Below are 19,195 nucleotides of genomic sequence, written 5' to 3'. Positions count from 1 at the left end.
GGGGCAAAGGAGAGGGAGGAGGGATTAAATCACTTTTGTATATATTCAGAAAGCTTATGGATTAGACAGAGAATGCTCTACCCACAAAATCCCTCTCACATCAGTCAACATTTTAACTGCACACACCCTCCTCAAGACAAGGCTGGCCCAACCTCCACGTAGATCGTAAGGGTTTTGTTAACTAGAGAAAGGAAACAACAACAAAAGGTGTCATGAAGAAATAGCACTTGTCACCGAAGAATTTTTTCAAAAAGGCTGTGAGCGAACAGACAACCAGTGTTCTGAGGATGGACAGACAGAAATGGCCACAGGCATGGGTTTAACTGGGAGGTGCTGAAGAACAGGCAGCAGCAGAAGTTCCTGAAGTTTCTTGAGTTTCGAAAGCATCTTGGGGATGGCTTTTTAGTAGGACAGCCACACTTTCCAAGCACACTGCTGACAGAGGGAGAAGTGAAATTCTCAGATACCAGGACAACCTTGCTAAGAAGCCACTCACAGGAAGCAGGTGCTGCCCAAGAGTTAGTGACGTTCAATTAAACTCTACTGAAGACCAAGTATGTGAGGCCCTGGGCCAGGAGTGGCAGGAGCAGCCTCCAGAAGCTTCAGTGATATGAAAAGGTCTGGGACCAAGACCAAAAACAGTCACCTCCAAGGCTGGGTCCCAGTGAACAGTCCTCCTGAAGGAGAATGGAGGCTCAGGGAATGAGGAAGCAGTCACTGCGAAAAGGCATGTGAGGTCACTTCAAGAGGGAGTTGTCATCTGAGAGAGGATCTGAAGGATAAGGGGATCTGTTGGGCAGAAGGAACAGCCCAAGGAAAGGTATCAAAGATAAGAGATGTGGAAAAACAGAAAAGTTAAGTTCAGGAAGGGCAGAGTGTAGCTGGGATGGAGTGCAGGGCATGTATGTGGACAGTGGGATAACATAAGCCAGGAAAAGTCCTGTAGGGTTTTGAGAAACGGTCCAGGGTCTGAGCAGGTAGCACCCTGCTCAGGACTCCACTCTGTGAAAGCTCATGTGGAAGCCAGTCAGCCAAGAAAGTCTACGGGCTGGATGCCAGTGCACCCCATTACTGTCAGGGGGGCCCTACCAAACCCCACTCCACTAAACTCCTCCTAAGGAGGCCAGTGACCTTTCAACCAAATCGGCCTGCCTGTCTTTAGTCTGCATTCTGTGACATTGTTTCTTTGGAACATGAGGTAACACTGGCTATTTCGTCTTTAAAAATAGCCTGACTCCCTCAAAAAGTTCAACACAGAATTACTGTGTGACCCCACAATTCCACTGCCAGGTATCTGCTCAAAACAATTAAAAACACGCATTCGAAACACACATTTTCATAGCAGCAGCTATTCACAAAAGCCAAAGATGGATATAATCAACTGATACAGAGATAAGTTGTGGTATATCCATCCATGGAATATTATTCAGCCATAAAAAAGAATGAAGTCCTGGGGTGCCTGGGTGGCTCAGTCGGTTGCGCATCCAATTCTTGATTTCAGCTCAGGTCATGATCTCAGGGTCGTGAGCTCGAGCTCCACGTGGGGCTCTGTGCTAGACAGGGAGCCTGCTTGAGATTCTCTCTCTCCTTCTGCCCCTATCCCTGCCCCCCAAAAAGAATGAAGTACTAATACAGCAGAGATAAACCAGGAAAACATTTAGCATTCATTATGCTAAATGAAAGAAGCCAGACACACAAGGTCACAAATCATATGATCCCATTTATACAAAATATCCCAGACAGATAAACCCACGGAGACAGAACAGACTGGTGGTTGCCAGGAGGCAGGCAGGCGTGCGGAGAAACTGCTTAATGGATAAAGAGTGAGGGAAATATTATGAAACTGGACAAGCAGTAATGCACACTGCGGACATAATTAAATCCCACTGAACAGTTTGATTTAAAATGGTTAACTTTGGGGCGCCTGGGTGGCTCAGTGGGTTAAAGCCTCTGCCTTCAGCTCTAGTCATGGTCCCAGGGTCCAGGGATAGAGCCCCACATTGGACTCTCTGCTCAGCGGGAGCCTGCTTCCCCCTCTCTCTCTGCCTGCCTCTCTGTTTACTTGTGATCTCTGTCAAATAAATAAATAATCTTTTAAAAATAAAAATAAAGGGGTGCCTGGGTGGCTCAGTGGGTTGAGCCTCAGCTCAGGTCAGGATCCCAGGGTCCTGGGATCGAGCCCCGCATCGGGCTCTCTGCTCAGCGGGGAGCCTGCTTCCCTTCCTCTCTCTCTGTCTGCCTTTCTGCCTACTTGTGATCTCTGTCTATCAAATAAATAAATAAAATTAAAAAAAAAAATAAAAATAAAAAATAAAATAAAATGGTTAACTTTATGTGATATGAATCCCACCCCAATACATTTGTTTTCAAGTATCCTGAAGGTTACTCTTTTCCTAAGTTTCTAGATGCCTTTAACCCCGGTTCTCTCTTAACTCTCCCATCTTTCCTCCTTAGCGCCTTCAGTGGCGGAAGATGCTTACCGCTCTGGCCTCAGGCTCCGCCATTCCCCTGCCATTGACACTTCCCTTACCCACTTCCTCCCCACCACGTACCTGCAAAGTCCATGCCCTCTGTCTGGTGCTATCCCTTCCCCTGAATAACCACGGGTGGCCAGTAAGATCAGGCACAAATGCTCAGTTGTGAAGCCCTCCCCTGTGGGATAACTCCCTGCTCTCTGCCTCCAAGGCTCACTACGACATGGCAACCCTATCATACCGTAACATGCCGACCTGTTTGCGGGGCTGCCTCCACCGACCACGCTCACATAGCCTGAGATCCCCAAACCCTGGCACATTCACTACAAGAAAGAATAGCATCAGGGACTGAACAAGGGGGATGGTTACCAGCAGGAAAGAAGAGGCAAAAAACAAAGCCCCCGGATCTGGGAAGTGAGCACAGATGGACGCTGGACAGGGGAGAGGATCAAAAATGATGTGAAAATTCAGTCTGGACAACTGAGGAGAAATCTTGGTGCCATTACCTACCAAAGCGAGATGCGGGGGTGCGGGGGACGGAGAGAGAGAGAGACGCTCTGGACATATCACTGTCGAAGGCATGGCTGCCTTCAAGCTGGAGAGAAAATTCCTGAAGGGCTGGGATAGTCTTAGAATTTTATCTTGCTCCTTCAAAACCTAGCACAGTGCTTGGCAAAGAGCGGGAGCTGAACAACTATTTGCTTTCTATCAGTGGTCTCATTTTCACGCTACAAGGTGCTCTCAACCAGAGGCAAAGATGGAACTCACTGCAGGGCCTCAGAGGAGTCAGGAGTCCTTCCAGAACGAGAAAGCAGCAGATGAAGCTGAGGGAAAGGGAAGAAAGAAAGGACCCAAGACACGTGGCCCAGGCCACATGGAGGTCTACGCCCAGACTTCAGGCTGGAGCGGGGATGGCAGTAACTGGGGACTCATGGGCCAGCCTCAGCCAATGGGAGCAGCAGCAAAGCAGTGCTCCATTTAGCCTGAAGAAAGCAGCAGGGGCCAAGGGACAAAGGGCCTGGTGACCGGGGTCTGCATTGTATGTGAAGTTCTGCCCAAGGGAGGAAACACCTGTGATCCTCTCCAGTGCTCAGGCTAGCTACGAGAAGGTCAAAAGCCCTGATGGAACACCACACTAACCTGTATAAAGGCGGTAACATTTTCCAGAGCGACTGCGGCCACCACGTCCCGCGCGCTGGTTAGCTGACGCCTGGGACACCGGAACCACCACCAAGCACTCAATGGCCGTCCTGGGATTGTAGGCTCGGAGTTTCACGAAGCCACAGTCGATCACATACACAATCCCGCTGATTGTAATGGAGGTTTCGGCCACATTGGTGGCCACTATCACCTAAGTTCGAACAGCAAGAAAAGTAGAAAGAAGTCATTTGGTTCTTTTCACTTTTAAGAAACTACTCAAAATCCTAATAGATTTATTAAAGATATTTCCAACAGTATAGAATCTGTAAGAGGCAGTTTATATAGAATTTCACCCCCTCCTGGGTTGTGGGGGTCATCAAACGTGAAATATCCCTAAAGCAATTAGAGCCTGGTGCTGGGTCCCTAATAAATACTCAACAAATGTTAGTTTCTGCCTTCTGCACAACTAAAGGAAATCACCACCATGAACACGTTCATTCATTCACTCACATCTGAACTATTTTCTAAAGTCAGGCTTTGCAGGCACTGTTCGAAGTGCTGGGGATGTATGGTGAACAAGGAACACATGGCCCCCGTTCTCCCAGAGTCTGCATCCGAGTGTAAGTGTTTGGGTGGAGAAGTAGTGAAATTAAACAAGCAGAAAATTTCAGAGTGAAAAATAACTTTAAATAAAATGCAACAGAGCAGTAATAGAACATAACGTAGTATTTAAAAACATTCCTTGTGCATGACATTCCAATAGTGGGCTGCACTACTTTGGATGGCCAGGGAAAGCCTCTCTAAAAGATGATTTTGAGCTGAGTAACAAGAGGCAGGCAACGCCCTAGAGATCCAGGCAGAAGAGACAGTTCACAGAAAGGAGAAACATCCAGGGAGGCCAGAATCCGGAGGAAGGACGAGATGAGGCTGGAGGACAGCAAGGGCCAGACCACGAGCTGTCTCTGGGCCACCGTGAGGTATTTACATTTTATTTCAAGCACACGGGGCGCCGCCCCTGGGACGTTTCAAGAAGCAAGGAACACACATAGATAGACAGCACTGAGAACTTTTTAAAACACTTTAACATCTATCATCTAATAAAAATCTTCCTACCGGGGCGCCCAGGTGGCTTAGTGGATTAAGCCGCTGCCTTCAGCTCAGGTCATGATCTCAGGGTCCTGGGATCAAGCCCCGCATCGGGCTCTCTGCTCAGCAGGAAGCCTGCTTCCCCCTGACTCTCTGCCTACTTGTGATCTCTGTCTGTCAAATAAATAAACAAAATCTTTAAAAAAATCGTCCTACCCTTTCTAGATGATAGACATTTAAGATTTTATAGCAGAGAACCACTGACTCAAAGGTTCTTATTTATGTTTCTCAGCTGAAAATACGAGGCTTGAGGCTGAGCAACTCACCCAGGCACAGAGTACGTCAGGCACAGAATCCAGGCCTCCTGCCTGGGTGGCCACAGTCCGACTGGGCCGACTCGAGTTGCTCCATCCTGATGGCCATGAGCACCTTCTCCCAAGTGGTCTGAATTGGGAGTGGACCCTCAGACCATTCCTCGCCTACTGTCCTCCCTGCCATTTGCTGATAAACAGCTCCACTAAGCCAGCTTCGGGCCGGTTCTGTGCCTTCCTCATCCAATGGGAAGGAAAGCCGAGTAAGGCCCAGGGGTTGATGAGCAGGATGCAGACTGGCTGCCTGCTGGTTCCTTCCAACCAGTGCTTTTCACCACATCCTTTCCCCCACGCCATTTTCAAGACTAAATATTTTCAAGCCCCACCTTGAATTAATTGATTCAAATCTGGCTCTACAGGTTAACTGATGCCTGAAACAAATGGTTTAGAAACCACTTGTAGTAACTTATCTATTGTTCCCGACTGATCACAATTCACAGAGATGGTCGTTGAAGCCAAACTGGTTTTGTGCCATGGGGAAACACTGAGCTGGCAAAGGGAAAGTCACTTGCTCTGAGAATCACTGTCAGAGTAACCCCTCCGAGAGGCAGGTTTAGAAATCTCTACAACGTACTATTTATTGCTTTTTTTTTCTGTGCTTTTAGATCTACCGCACAGAAACATGGACCTTAAAGTCTTAAAGAAACCTCCCGGTTTAGCAAGTTTCACTTCAATTAAAAGAAAAATCTTCCCAGTGCCTAGGGAAGGGGCTGCAAACAGCCCTGATTATCGGGGTAGTCTCACCTTTCGGACGCTGCGGGACACCCTTTCAAACACCTTCATTTGCTCAAAGGAAGGCAGTCCAGCATACATGGGGAGAACCCGGAGGTGTCTCTTCATCCCAGTTCGACCTAGCGCCCGAGCCTGCTCGATCAGCATAGACACGACAGTTTCCACCTCTTCCTAAAAACATCCAACCAGGAACCAAAGAAACCGAGATCAATCTGAAGCATGTCATTTTATCAGACTTGCAAGAAAACGAAAGTCGGGATCAAAGTTTTAATTATGGTCAGGTCCATGATTTCTAGTGTGACCACATTCTGCTTGGGGTGGTTTTTAATCAAATGCTACTGAACAGCGGTGCCTCTGGGGTGAAAATTTGCAAGTGTCAGATTTACTACTGAAATCTTTACTATCTGCAGTGAATAGAAGAGCTCCTATCCTGCTCAGCTTTCAGGTACTGTGGCAAACAAAGTATGTCATACATATGGACAAGCTGTAACATAAGAAATCGCTAGCAGCTTTCCCTAGGAGAGATTACGGAACCGTGGAAAGTGTTGACAGTGGAAAAGATTACGGCTGCAGGGTGGTTCTGAAAAGTGCTCGTGGGCTTGTTCAGCTGTCCTTCCAGAGAGGTGCCCACCTACCACCTCCAGGACAGACGGTTATCACTGGGAAAGAGGCTTGCAGGAGCAAACACACGCGTGAAATGTGCCTAACGTAGTATGTCATCATGGTAAACAAAACAGCCCAGTGACTACATCATTTACTTTGGACTCAACTAATAAACTTAAAATATACTGAACGCTCTGCAGATACAACAGGTGGGAATGAATGATTCCCTGACAACCTGGTCAATAGATGAATGACATCAATCCAAACAATTTTTTGCGCAATTAAGTAAACACAAAATACAATAAAACGTGAAATGAATGGCTAGGTAAAGGAGCAGTCCCCTGTTTTAATTTTGGTGCTGTCTTGACATGTCTGTTCAACAGAGAAAATTCCAGTGGAATTACCTGGCCAGTCAGAAATGCTAGTATGTCTCCATCTCCCTCTGTCTGGTGAATTTTCATCACAGTTTCTACAGTTGATTTTATATAATCTGGAACAGGACTGAAAAGATGTAGGAGATAAAATCATCACTAGGACATGCTCATTAATTAGAGATTAATTACCCTAATAATCTGGCAGCAAAGCTTCATGCAAGTTAGTTTGGGCCTGCCTGGTAGATAAACAGTATATGAATAAACAAAACATTCACTCCCCCCCCCTTTTTTTTAAAGGCAGCATTCAAAAGTAATCCATAATTACATGTATACCATGATTCTTGGCTTTATTTGCAAAGAAATAAAAACCCATGCAAACAAAGGTGCTATCTTTAGCATGCGAAGATGCCTGGTTGATGAAAATCGGTTGCTGCGGTCCCGGTGCTAGATCGCACTCCCTTTCCACTTTCCCTCCTGACCACGGACAGCATGTCAGAGTCGGCTGTTCAGAGCTAATGGATATACTCTCCAGCAAGAAAAACTCACAAGTCACACCCACAACTCTTCAGATTTATCAAGCACCGTACCAGGCTCCTGGTCTTTGTCCAGTGACTAGGTAGAGGGTGGTCTCTTCCTATCTTAGGGGACTCCTCCCAACCATGTCAACCAGGCCTTCTCACTAAGATGTAGAGAGCTAAGAACCAAATGATTCAAATCACCACCGCTGACCTCCCAGACAGGCAGTCTTGTAAAGCCCAGTTCTGAAGACTATCAAAAGCCTCCTCCTTGTAATCTTGTTACCATTTTGCTCTTTCCAACTGAGCTATTAACCGCAGACTCATAGAAATCTGCACATCAGTGTCAAGATTTTCAACTGCCTTCAGCGGTGATACTGAGCAGGGTTCCAGAACATCCGATCCAGGACAGGAGACACAAAACAGGCTCTTCTCAGCAGCCTGGGATATTGCCCTCGGGGCTTCCCATTCCATAACTCAGGCCCAGTTTGCTAATCACAATCATTAAAAATGCAAGATCCTTACGGGCTGCATACTTTTATGGAGTAAATCTGAATGATCCTATTTCTTCGGCACAGAACAGTGCTTATTGGTTTCTAATTGTATCGAGCTGCTGGTTGGAGCTTGAAAAAATGAAAACCTAAATAAAACAGGTGAAAATTCCCTGACTATTCAGGTGAAAACACACAAACACACACACAAGTATCATCAAACCTTTGTAGATAAAAGATATCCACTGGGAATGTTCGCCCTTCTACTGTAAGGATCACACAAGTATCCCTCGTTGGGTCATTGGTTTCATTCTGATTAAAGAAATCCCGAAATTTCTATTAAAAAAAAAAAGAAAAACAATACTTCATTTCTCTCTCAAAAAAAAAGGTTCATGGTAACTCACTGAAAGAAAGAAAATAATGTAAAACTGCCAGAACAGGGGGTGGGTAGCAGAGACTGGATATATATAACACAAATTAGCAGTTGCAAAAGAACTATTAAAATTCCTATTTTTATTATTACCATTTTAAGGAATCACATTTCAATGCCAGACTCTTTACTAAGGTTTAATAAAAAAATAATGAAGGTTAGATTTTAAAATCATATTATTACTAATGTATCTGGGTCAACACGTAGCTGTGGTATTACTTATTTTTATCTCCTGTATTTTAATAGTGAAATGGGTCCAAAAGGTGTGATTCAAATTAAATACAGATTAGATCAGGTTGATGTGTGGTTCTAATCTGAAAAGCACAGATCTGATCATACAAGGTTATCAATTTTTTTTAAAAGCTCTTATCTCTGGGAACACTAGGTATGGTCCTAGTGTCACAGTTATATATTTACTATAAGCTCCCCAGGCTGTAGGTAAGGACAGTGTCTTCTCCATCTTCCCATGCCCTGTGGGAGTTAGCACAGCATCTCGTACGGGGTAGGCCAGGCATTACACACTTCTCCGGCACTCCCCTGGTACCCTGAGCAGAGAAGGAGCTCCTGGAGGCTCCTCCAGGGAAGGTGGCTATGTCCTCTTAAGTGGCACTTGGCCACCAGACTGGCAGTCTACAGGGAGGCCTGGCACAAGAGCTCTGGCCAAAGACAAGGCAGGGAGAGTCCACTGAAGACTGCCTCTCGGGGAATGTGACCCCAGATACACAGAGGGGCTGGCAGGGGATTGAGTGCTGGGGGAAGTTGCTGTGTCAGTGGCAGAGGGACAGGGAAATCCTGCCGGGTGGAATACATCATCTGAGTACCACCAGGGATTACTCCAGTCCCCTACAGGCCTGGCTGGGCATCGCTTCCTACTATCCTGGGAGGTCTAGCTATGTGACCACAGTCCTGCCTCCTTTACTTCCCCGTATAGTTTTACGAACATGCTGGTGCCCGCTCCTGGACACCGGGAGCCTGGACTGCACTGAGGGCTGCATCGAGTACACTGAACGGACTTCTACAACAGTCAACCGACTGAACTACAGAATAATGGGATGCGATACACTGACCTCAAGGTTGTAAGGAGTAGGCACAGATGCAAAAGTGCCCCATGCCAACAAAAGAACCATGTTGTGCTCTGAGGATGCCCCGGCACCATTCCTTACTCCCCCCAGGCTCAGTTCGGTTCAAATGACTTCAGCCCTCCTGTGTCCCATGGTGTGCACAGCACAGGCACGCTACAAGTGATGCAAACAAGTGAGAAGAGACAGTTTCCCCCGCACCCCAAAAGAGTGCATAATCCAGGGGGGATGGGCATGCCAAGAACCAATCCCAACACAAACCAAGGCAGAATGACCACATGACCAGAAAATAAAGCCATAAGTTACTCAGAGAGAAAAGGTCAGCACTGAGTGGCCTTCAGGAAGGCTCTATGGAGGCAGCAGTGCCCCCTGGTGAAGCCTGAATGGATGAGGAGATAATTCCTGCCTGGAAGGAGACGGGACAACCAGTCCCAGGATGAGAGTGTAGATTCTAGAGAGTGTAGAATATAAACTAAGACATAAAGGGGACACCGACAAAGGAGAGAGCCCAAGGTCTAAGGCATGCCCCCCCCCTTCTGAGTTAGTCCTCTCGTCTACAGAAGGACACACTGCCATCTACCCTGGGTGTGACTGCAGTCAGCACCAGCCTGGCTTAGACTGTGTACCTAGTCAGTGATCGTATCATCACTCTAAAGGGGCCAGATGAAATGCCTGTGGGCATTTCATTTGATGGGCAAGACAAGGGCACTGAGCACAGGCATAACATCATCAGATGTCATGTTGTTGTGGATGCCTGGTTCAGGTGGCCATTTTGGAGGAGGGCAGGGGCAACAGATTGGAGGCAAGCTAACTCAGGAAGGTACTGGAATAGCTCAGAGGAGAGAATGAAGGCAAACACGGGGCATGGGCCGGGTGAAAGCAAAGCGTGCCACAGGTATGAGCCATGGGGCCTGGCAATCGGAGACTGCGAGTGCCCGCACGTGCATGCTGGGGAGGAGCGGGCTACTTCTCAGCCCAGGGAGAATACTTCCTAAAGCAAAGGAAATCTTGAGCCCAAATGACCACGATGAGAGAGAGACTGCGAGAGAAAAGCCAACAGTCACAGGGCAAGTCACAAGTCTGTGAGTTTAGGCAGCTGGTGACAAGCCAGCTGCTAACGGCTCCAGCTGGAGCATAGGAACACAATCGGGATGGCCACAAGCACAAAGCATCGACTGAACCAGGGCCCATGGCAGTGGGCAGCCTTAAGGAAGAGCAGCCGGCAAAGGAGTCTGAAGGGGAAGCCTCCGGGAAGCAGGAGAGAGGGGAGAACTGCAGTACCTCAAAGTGGCAGATAGAGAAGAAAGATTTTAAGAACAACTTGTTGAACAGAGCGGAATGTTACCAAGTAGGCAGGCAGAACAGGGAAAATGGCTAGGCCTCATTTCTGAAGATGTGGTGCTGAACAGAACAGATCGGAAGTTCCTCTTTCAAGAAATAAAATTCAAGCATTTACGGAGAAAGCATGAGATCTGTATCCTTAAGATATTTACCTTTTATCTTTATCTAGAAAAATAAAACACGCACATACAGAAAATTACAGGCTAATAATAAATCTAGGATCAATAGCAGACACCTCGTGAGACAGTGAAGAAAAGGCAAGAGTGAGACGAACACAAGTTCATTTCACCGGGAAAAAGACAGTGTGAGTCAGGTTTTAAACAGGTGGGATCACACCGACAGACACACAGCGAGGAACGTAAAATGACAAAAAGCAAGAGGACAGTCTATGAAGCAGAATGTAAATGCTGTGGGCATTTGCCATCTTCCTTTCCTGGCAGCTGCTCAGACCTGACCCACAGAGGTGGGCTCCCCACAGCCGTGTCTACGTAACACACCCACCCTGGGCCAACAGCCCTTGATCCACGGATTGGTCCCGAGCAGGTACCTGAGCCCAGCTGACCCCCAGTTCCTTCTCTAGGAATCTGGAAAGAGAAATGAGTCTCTCTCCAAGAAACTGGACCAAAACTGTAGGAGTTGTCAGCAACCCTATTTCTGCCATGTGGATGGAAGCAAAAAAAAGAAAAACGATAGCTTGTGATATAACGGTCAAGTTGACACTTCATAGTTAGGGGCACCTGGGTGTCTGCTGTCGGCTCAGGTCATGATCCCAGGATCCTGTGATCGAGCCCCGCATCAGGCTTCTTGCTCAGCAGGGAGCCTGCTTCTCCCTTTCCCTCTGCCTGAAGCTTCCCCGCCCCGCTTGTGTGCACTCTCTGTCAAATAGATAAAGTCTTAAAAAATTAATACTTCATAATTATACCTGGTCATGTTCTATAACTGCTCACGTAGTTAGGCTTACATTAACGAAGCGGCTAACTCAATCGAGGCCACAATGTGATCAGCCCCATTGTACTCTGCCTCTGCCTCCCAGCCACCGTCACTGGTGCCCTCACCACCAGCCTGGGTCACCCCGGGGCCTTGAGCGAAAGCAGAGTAGAGGGCATCTATCCCTACGAGCAACAGGGCTTGGAATTAGTCTGTCGCCCACAGACCTAGCAGCTGGGGCACCAGGGAGGGGGTCTGGCATGCTCGGGCCTCCAGGTCCAATGTCGCCCAAAGCCATACCCTGCTACCTCCACTCTCCCCTCATGCCCCCCCAACCCCCTGCTTTCTCTCCTTATCCTCTTACTCTCAGTGAGGACTCCCAAGCCCTGCAGGCCCTCAGTCACACAGGAAGGACTCTACTTGCCAGGTCCCACATCATGCACACATGCTGGGCAAGGATGAGTGAAGGAGTAAATGCCCCAGCCACCAAAGGCCCAGCTGATGGCCGCTAAAGGCCCAGCGTGCCCTGCATCAGAGCACCCCAGGCCATGCCAAGTTTCCTACACTCCACTTTCCCACTTGGGAAAACTAATCCAAAAGGTCTATCTAGACCAATTGTTGCAGGCAGAAAGGAAAGAAGCTCTTTTTTTTTTTTTATATCTCTGTGCCACACCAAAAGACAATGAAAGGATATCGGAAGCACAGATGTTGACAATTCTAAGAATCGGACATGGTAATTTTCAAACATAGTAAAAACTGCTAGGGGGTGGTGACAAAGGTAAAAAGTAAGACACAGGAAGGCATTCTGGGCCACACAGGCATAGAGGAGATGGCGGGAGGTAAGACTGGGTATGGCCTTCAAACCAGCGTTCCAGTGGGTGCCATGCTTGGGGGAGCGCGAAGTAATTCTACAACAAAATTGAAATTCTACAATTCTACAACAAAGAGCAACAAAGAGCTTTGACCCAAAGGTCATCATGCGCAGACTGAAGATAACACGTTCCTACAGCCTGTGAGAAGGTCTGAGAAACCAGCCGGGCTACACACGCAAACACCTTTCTCAGCCACGCTGAGGTTTTTTTTTTCTCTTCAACTTGCTTTGCATCCCTGAAGCCATGGGGAGACCAGGAGCCAGGAGCCAAGGCCCTTTTCAGATCTCAGCTGGATGACAGAACTGGCCCGCTGACTGCTATCTCCACAGCTACTCTTGCCTCTTCTACACAACACCCAGAGTGATCTTTCTAGAACTCAAATATGATCAAGTCACTGCCACACCATCCCAGGGCTCCCAACCAGGTGTAAGGCAGATCCTTCCTCCTTTGCTTGGCCTGTAAGGCCTTTCATCACCTGCTGCCTACCAGCGTCTCCATTTTAATCCCCCACTGCTTCCCATTCTATCAAAAATCACTGAACCTAGAGCATCTACTCTGTGCCAGATACTGTTTTAGGTGAAAGGGTAAAATAAAGAGTAAGACATTCAAAGTCCCTATCTTCACGGAGCTTATATTTCACTACAGAAGACACACAATAAACAAACACTTGGTGGGGTGCCTGGGTGGCTCAGTGGGTTAAAGCCTCTGACTTCGGCTCAGCTCATGATCCCAGGGTCCTGGGATCAAGCCCCACATCGGGCTCTCTGCTCAGCAGGAAACCTGCTTCCTCCTCTCACTCTCTGCCTGCCTCTCTGCCTACTTGTGATCTCTGTCTATCAAATAAATAAATCAAATCTTTAAAAAAAAGAAAAAACACTTGTCTATGCATGTAATGCTAGGTAGAAACAAGTGTTAAACAGAAAAACTAGCAGAGTAAGACAACAGAGAGCAGCAGGGTGCTGTTTCCATCAGGGTGCTCAGGAAAGGCCTCTCTGAGAGGGTACTATGTGGTCAAGACTGAACCGAAATGAGCAAAGAGCCATGAGAACATGTGGGTTAAGAATGGTTTAGAGAGAGGGTCTCCCCAGAGTAGAAGTGTACTTGGGTCTTTCTAAGGTACAGCAAAGTGAGGCCCGAGTGTAAGGAGAATGGGAGAGACTGGACAGGAATGAAGTCAGAGAGGTGACAAGAGAGGTGACTGGGGGGCAGAGACTGTCCCCCACAAGGCCCTCCAGGCAAAGTAAGACCCCCACGTCCACTTGCCTCCCAGCCCCTCAGACACATAGTCTCACGCCCCTGGGGTTCTGTGCATGTTTAGGGCACCCTTCCCCACACCTGCCCATCTGGCAGACTTCTATGCATCTTTTGAAATCAAATTAGATGTCTCACCTCTGTGAAAACTTCTGGATGTTCTCCAGCCAGCTAGCCTTAAGCAGCCCCTCTCTGGCTATCTCAGCACCTTGACATACTGATCTATTTTTTGTGTCTGCTTCCCAAGAAGTCAAGGAGGGTTACAAAGCACCGGTAGCCAGCACCACACTGAGCATGTGTATATATATTTATATATTTACATTTACATTTATATATTTCCATACATATATTTCTATATAATAAATGGTCAATATTATTTGAGTTGAACTATTGTTTTGAATTAAAATATTAAAGGTAAGAGAGAAAAACAGTATAAACTGAGCCATAAAAATTACAACATTAATTATTATATGCACATGGAAAACTTCAACTGCACACAAAATATCTAAACCTAAATGCTACAATCATAAATAAACTTCAGAAATATAACCTTAAGGAAACTGCCTATGTGGCGAGAAACAGAGTATGTAGAGAAACAAGACAAGTATGTAATTATGAACTCGGTTAATTACTGGCTAATTTCCACCCACAAGCTAAAAAGGAGTATCCTCTGATTACCTGGAATCTAGGACATTAGATGGCCCCATAAGGAAGGTAGGCCATTCTGTCAAAGATGGGCTCTCGCTAAAGGTAACTTCCCAAGGATATGTCCAAGAACCCCTGTGCTTACAGGGGACAGCAGGGTGAGGCGGGAAATGTTCGTACCTCTGCATCCAGAGTGGCTGAAGCTACAATTAATCGAAGATCCCCTCGCTTTCTCTGAATCTAAAAAAGAAGGCATTAGGAAACAATGAAACAGCATGATATGTAGAGATGACATGTTCTGGAGGTACCTGCAATTTACTTCAGCATAAATCAGTGTGTATTTCTGAGGAGTCAAGCCTATAGATGAAATAAGACTGACTACAAGTTGGTAACTATTAAAGTCATAGGTAAAAAGGTGGTTCATTATACTATTCTTCCTAATTGTTTAAATAGTAAAACTTTCCAAAATAAAAAGATAAAAAAAATGTTTACTGAAAGTTTAAAGGAGCTTTAGGAACTGAATTTGAATTTACCAAAGGTAAAACCATTTCTTCCTAATACCTCGATCTCTGGATAGTCAGAATCTATGTATCCCCAGTTGAAGTACATTAAAAGCAACAAACAATGAATGATAACACTGAGACAGAAATACGGACCAAAGATCTTAATAGCTATTCAAAAAAAGAAATGATCAACAAGCAGAGAAGAAACGATCATATAAAGGATAGGAAAAATACACAATAACATGACACTACTTTTTCATCTATTGCACTACCAAAGACTTATTTAAGGCTAATACTCGGGGCTGGCAAAAATTTAGTGAAATAAGCCTCTTATTATACTGCTCCCCAAAGAATAATAAGCAGGTGGGATAATCCCTAATCAGTATCAAAAGTATAAACCTTTGGCCAAAGAATAGCATCATGAAAACAAAAAGAATGGCAACTAACATGTAGTAAGTGATGGGCTATTCCTGGGTCTATGCACACAGCCACGCAGTACATACGCTGCACAGGGATGCCTGGCTGAGGAGGTTAGGGGCATCTGAAGTCCAGAACATCCTCCCTTCCCCAAGCTGTGGACAGCCTCTGAGTGTGGGCATCTTGTTCTAATCTGTACAAAGGTGGGATCTCAGTCTATTTGTGATCCTGTGCCAGGCACCATCCAAAGAATTTTACACGATCTTATTTAAGTCTCACAATAAATGATGACCTAGAGCAGCTCTGTCCAAGAGACTGCTCTCCAAAGACGGAGAGGTCCTGTCCGAGGCACTAGCCACCAGCCATGTGTGGTTACAGAGCTCTTGAAAATTGGCCAATGTGATAGAGGAACTGTACTTTTAATTTTATTCTATTTTAATTAACTGACTGCCGCAGGTAGCTAGCGGCTGCCATAGAGGGAAGTGTACTAGCACAGAGGTAGAAACTTCCCTGATCCCCATTTCAGAGATGAGTAAACTCAGCAGTCAGAATCTGAACCCAGGCAGTCTGACCCAGAGCCGATGCTTTTAATCACCTCGGTCTACCCTCTCTTTCTAGAGTCCGGTGACTGAGAATATGCCCAAAGGAAAACAATCAGAAAATAGAGGAAGGGAGGAGAGGTAAGACTGAAATAAGACTGGCCATGAGTTGTAACAGCTGAACCCAGATAATGGGCACAGAGGGGTCATTAGACCCTTCTCTAATTCTGTAGTGTGTCTGAATAAAAACTTCAAAAAAAAAAAAAAAAGGCAACAGATTTCATTATAAAGGTGTTGCTCATTGCAATATGATTTAAAATACTTCAGGGGTGCCCGAATGGCACAGTTGTTAAGCATCTGCCTTTGGCTCAGGTCAGGATTTCCGGGTCCTGGGACCAAGCTCCACCCAGGCTCCCTGCTCAGCAGAGAGTGTGCTTCTTCCTCTCCCTCTGCTGCTCCCCCTGTTTGTGCTCTCTCTGTGTCTGTCTCTCTCTATCAAATAAATAAATAAAATCTTTTAAAAAAATAAATAAAATAAAATACTTCAAAAGTGAAAGCCATATAAATGCCTAAGAATAAGGGAAGAGTCAAATACTTTATGGTAGAGACATATGATTGTATAGACATTATTAAATACAGTGTCTTCAAGGAATATTTAATGACACAGAAAAAGGATTTTGATGTAATATTAAGAGAAACATGAAAGATACAAATTAGTGCATACAGTCCAATCCCTCTTATGCCAAAACAGATGCACATAACATACAGACACACACACCAAAAAAGAAGAAACATAGCAACATTCCACCAGTGATTTTCTCTGAATGGGTACAATTACAGATCATTTTAATTTTTTTCCTTCATATTTGATTGGATTTTCAAAGCTTCTACAATGACTTTCCTAATCAAGCAATAAAACAAAACAAAAACACAAAAACAAAAGTCATGCATCAAAGTCACACCTTTTTCAGCAAGCCAATGGCAATGTCTGTGTACAAGGTCCTCTCGTGGGCTTCATCCAGCATGATGGCACTAAGAAGCAAAGGGAAGGCCTTGGTGAGCATCAATGAAACCACCCACATAATCCCACCCAGATCATCAATGGGACTTCTGTGTGTCCAGTGCCCGTGCAGTCACCTTGCATCAAAAGTTGAGCTAAGTAACTCCCCCTTGACAAGGAGGGAACTATTAAGCTAATAAAAATGGTGACACCAACATATCTTGGTGAAGAAAACAGTATATTTACTGCTATCTTTAAAGAGCTTTATAACCCATAGTGGATTCCCATGGGACCTAATATCTGATTTTAAATTATAATATAACACATAACTCCATAGAGCACACAAAAAATAGGAACAAGGCCCCACCACGCAAAGACTCAAGCTGCAGAGAACAGCAAAAAGACACGTGATCACAGCTGTGTCGTGTGTGTGTGCCCAGGACTCAAATTTAATGCCCTTCCCCAGAATACCACAGAGCCTATGTAGCACAAAGTTAATGCCATGAGTAATGGACAAAGACACACAAAGAGGGAGACAGTGTAACTAACTATCTGGACTCTGCATATCACGCGTGACACAAAACACTGCCCAGTTCTGTGCTGTGATCTGCAATCACTATCGGTCCTGGGACATAACAGGGCCAAGAGCAGGACAAGTCGACACATTATTCAATAATGACAGGGATTTTAATGTGCCCATTTTTTACGGTTAGTAAATTCTGAGAAAGCATCAAAGGTCACAACAGCCCAGGTAAAGAAAAAAGCTTTGAGGCAGCTGAAGGCAGTCATTAAGTCCCAGCTACTAACACAACTACTTGGGTGCTTTTTGAAACTTCGGGGAAGTTATCACAGGAAAAGCACATTTACCTATATTTTGTTAACAATGGATCAACCATCATTTCCCTGACCAACATTCCATCAGTCAGGAACTAAAAAAAAAAAAAAAAAAACACAAAGTTTTAGAAATAATTCATTTACACTGTACATTAATGATTTTTTTCAAAAAGTTCAAGTGTAAAAAAAGAAAAAAAGTTCAAGTGTAACCAAATGCATACAATGTCTTCGCCAGTGTGTGTACAAGACAATTCCCACAAAGGACCATGAGGAAATGCCCCAACACTTTAGCGATCAAGCAATGGAACTGGACACAAACAAGACTTTAATCATGGGGTGTTCAGGTGCAGCCTGTAAATTTTCCAGCAGAATTCAACCTGGCATTTACTATCTTAACATTGGCTCAGCCCCATTTCCTCTGGGCCTGAGCTACTGGTACTGTGGACAAACAGTGAAGACAGATCTTGTCTGCACGGGAAGGACATAAGTCTGAGATCATTGTTCTTAAAATGTCCCAAAGACCACATACCTGCAGCTCTTAAGGTTATTAAACCTCAGCTTCGACTGCTTTTACCTTAGAGAGGCTGGATAGGGCTCTGGTTAAAAACAGAGATCTGCGGTGTCAGTGGGCTGGGAGCTCTGATCCTCATTCTGCCTTGACTAGCTGTGCGAAGCCTGGGCAAGTTACCTACTTTCTCTAAGCCTGAGTCCTCATTTGTAAAATGGAAATAATAATAAAGTATCTGCCTCAGAGGGTTATTGCGGGACTTCAGAGAGACAGTACAGGGGAAGTGTTCAGCACAGAACCTGACACACGGGGTTCCAGAGTATCGGGAGGTACCTAGGTGGCACAGTCTGTTAAGCAGCCAACTCTTGATTTCTGCTCAGGTCATGATCTCAGGGTCATGGGATTGAGCCCCATGTCAGGCCTCACGCTGGGCATGAAGCTGCCTAAGAGTCTCTCTCTCCCTCTCCTTCTGTCATCCTCTCCCTCTCTCTCTTTCTCTAAAATAAATAAGTCTTTTTTAAAAAGAGTATTAGATATTAGTATTTACGGTTAATGAGTATCTATAAAATTCTTCAGAAATATGCAGTAGTTATTACTGCCATCCAAAATAACTCAGGACTTGAACAAGGGTAACCATCTGCCCCATCCACTGTAGCTTAAGTGTTTTTACAGGATACGTTTCCTTCACATTTTTCTTGGGCCCAGGACCAGTTGCCACACATACAGCAGTGGGAAGGACATGCCACTGATGACAGGCACCAGTTACAAGCAGAGCACCTAAAATGATGATCAAATGGAATATAAACACGTCTTGTAAAAGAGACAAAAATGACCATTTGGTTCTGTGGCTCACTGAAAATTACCTACTTCAAATATATTTGATGGTACAGAAGAATATTCTCTTTACCCAGCAAAATGAACCTCAAAGGTAACTGTAAGGACCTATTTAGAAACTGTCCCTGCTCCCTTTCCCCCAGGGGATTTACTTGGAGACAAGTCCCAGAAACCAGCTTCAGGTAACAAAGCCCAGATACAAAGGTGGGTCAGGCCAGGTAGAGACATC

The 19,195-nt window shown here is 45.5% G+C and overlaps 1 protein-coding gene across 1 annotated transcript in view; it reads right to left on the bottom strand.

Annotated features, from left to right (window-relative positions):
* DHX35 (DEAH-box helicase 35) overlaps positions 1–19,195 on the bottom strand; it is a 66,048-nt gene that overhangs the window by 23,184 nt on the left and 23,669 nt on the right. Inside the window, exons 6-12 of the mRNA XM_059406998.1 lie at positions 17,658–17,719; positions 16,753–16,822; positions 14,512–14,571; positions 8,010–8,122; positions 6,811–6,907; positions 5,816–5,974; positions 3,615–3,825 (exon numbers count right to left, since the gene is read on the bottom strand). Of these exons, the coding sequence (XP_059262981.1) occupies positions 3,615–3,825; positions 5,816–5,974; positions 6,811–6,907; positions 8,010–8,122; positions 14,512–14,571; positions 16,753–16,822; positions 17,658–17,719 (772 nt within the window). The remainder of the gene's footprint in view (positions 1–3,614; positions 3,826–5,815; positions 5,975–6,810; positions 6,908–8,009; positions 8,123–14,511; positions 14,572–16,752; positions 16,823–17,657; positions 17,720–19,195) is intronic.

Source organism: Mustela nigripes, chromosome 7 (genome assembly GCF_022355385.1).
Source record: "Mustela nigripes isolate SB6536 chromosome 7, MUSNIG.SB6536, whole genome shotgun sequence".
NCBI lineage: Eukaryota > Metazoa > Chordata > Mammalia > Carnivora > Mustelidae > Mustela > Mustela nigripes.
Note: the sequence above shows the minus strand (reverse complement) of the source record. Positions and strands in the feature narration are given on the sequence as shown.